Here is a 1,060-nt window from a genome sequence, read left to right on the forward strand (position 1 = left end):
CCACTAAATTCTTGATGGAGAGCGTCCGGTGCACTTTGATCCCGTTGAGGAAGGCGATGATCTCCACGGCTCCTCCCCCTATTGCTTCCGGGTGGAACATCTGTTTCCGCATGTCGGGATGTAGTGGGATGATTTGGGATGATTTGGGATGATTTGGAATAATGGGAATAAGTTACAAGTTCGTTCGTACGTACGTATGTATGTATGTATGTATTCATGTATGAATTTTTAATTGCACGATATTAGGCGATCAAATACGAATGGTGTTTTCTGCATTATTAGTACTGTTGCTGGTGATGATATATCATCATCAACTTCTTCATTTTTTTCAATAAAACTATCGTCATCATCGTCATCAAATGTGACGTCATCATGGCGAACGTACCGTCACGATGACAGCTCCGACGAGGACCATGATGACGTTCGTCCCAGCGAGGTACACGAACGCTACGCCGATGTTCTGCTCCTAGGTTTTGTAAAAATGACGTCGTCATCATCATCGTCGTCACCATCATCATTACCATCGTCGTCGTCACCATCATCATCATAACTAACGGTCATGTGATTCCTGGTAGTTTTCCACTGCCAGGTGCTTAGACCTTGGATGCACTGCTTCAACAGCGTGGCCAGCAACCCAACGCAGACGCCAATCAGAAGTATCAAAAACCATCGGTCAAGGTCGAGGCGAGCTATGACACTTTTGATTGGTTGATGTGGATTAAGGATGATTCTGATTGGTCAAAAATCGGATGGATGAATGTTCTGCGATTGGTTGATTGATTGGTGGTCATCATTTTCGATCGGAAGGTGGATTGTTCGGATTCATTTTTGAATGGTTTAAACAAAAAAAATTCACAGCTATCACCATGATCAGCATCAACATCACTATCACAACCATCATCATCAGCATCACTATCACAACTTTTATCATCATCATCAACAACATGGCCTACCTCCCGCGATGAATCTTCATCCATTTGACGTATGTGAGACTGTGAGCTGGCACGTAGTTGGCGCTGCTGTAAGACCTCAAAGTCTTCTTTTGCTGTTCGTTGAACTT

General features: G+C 43.7%; 1 protein-coding gene across 1 annotated transcript in view; it reads right to left on the bottom strand.

Annotated features, from left to right (window-relative positions):
• The window catches only part of HELRODRAFT_88226 (hypothetical protein), a gene marked incomplete at both ends in the record, with an annotated part of 2,725 nt that extends 2,613 nt beyond the window's left edge, over positions 1-112 (bottom strand). The window contains one exon of the mRNA XM_009029866.1: positions 1-112. This exon is cut by the window's left edge and continues 100 nt beyond it. Within this exon, the coding sequence (XP_009028114.1) occupies positions 1-112 (112 nt within the window).
• Positions 113-1,060: the final 948 nt, after the last annotated feature.

This window comes from Helobdella robusta (genome assembly GCF_000326865.2).
Source record: "Helobdella robusta unplaced genomic scaffold HELROscaffold_63, whole genome shotgun sequence".
Classification (NCBI taxonomy): domain Eukaryota; kingdom Metazoa; phylum Annelida; class Clitellata; order Rhynchobdellida; family Glossiphoniidae; genus Helobdella; species Helobdella robusta.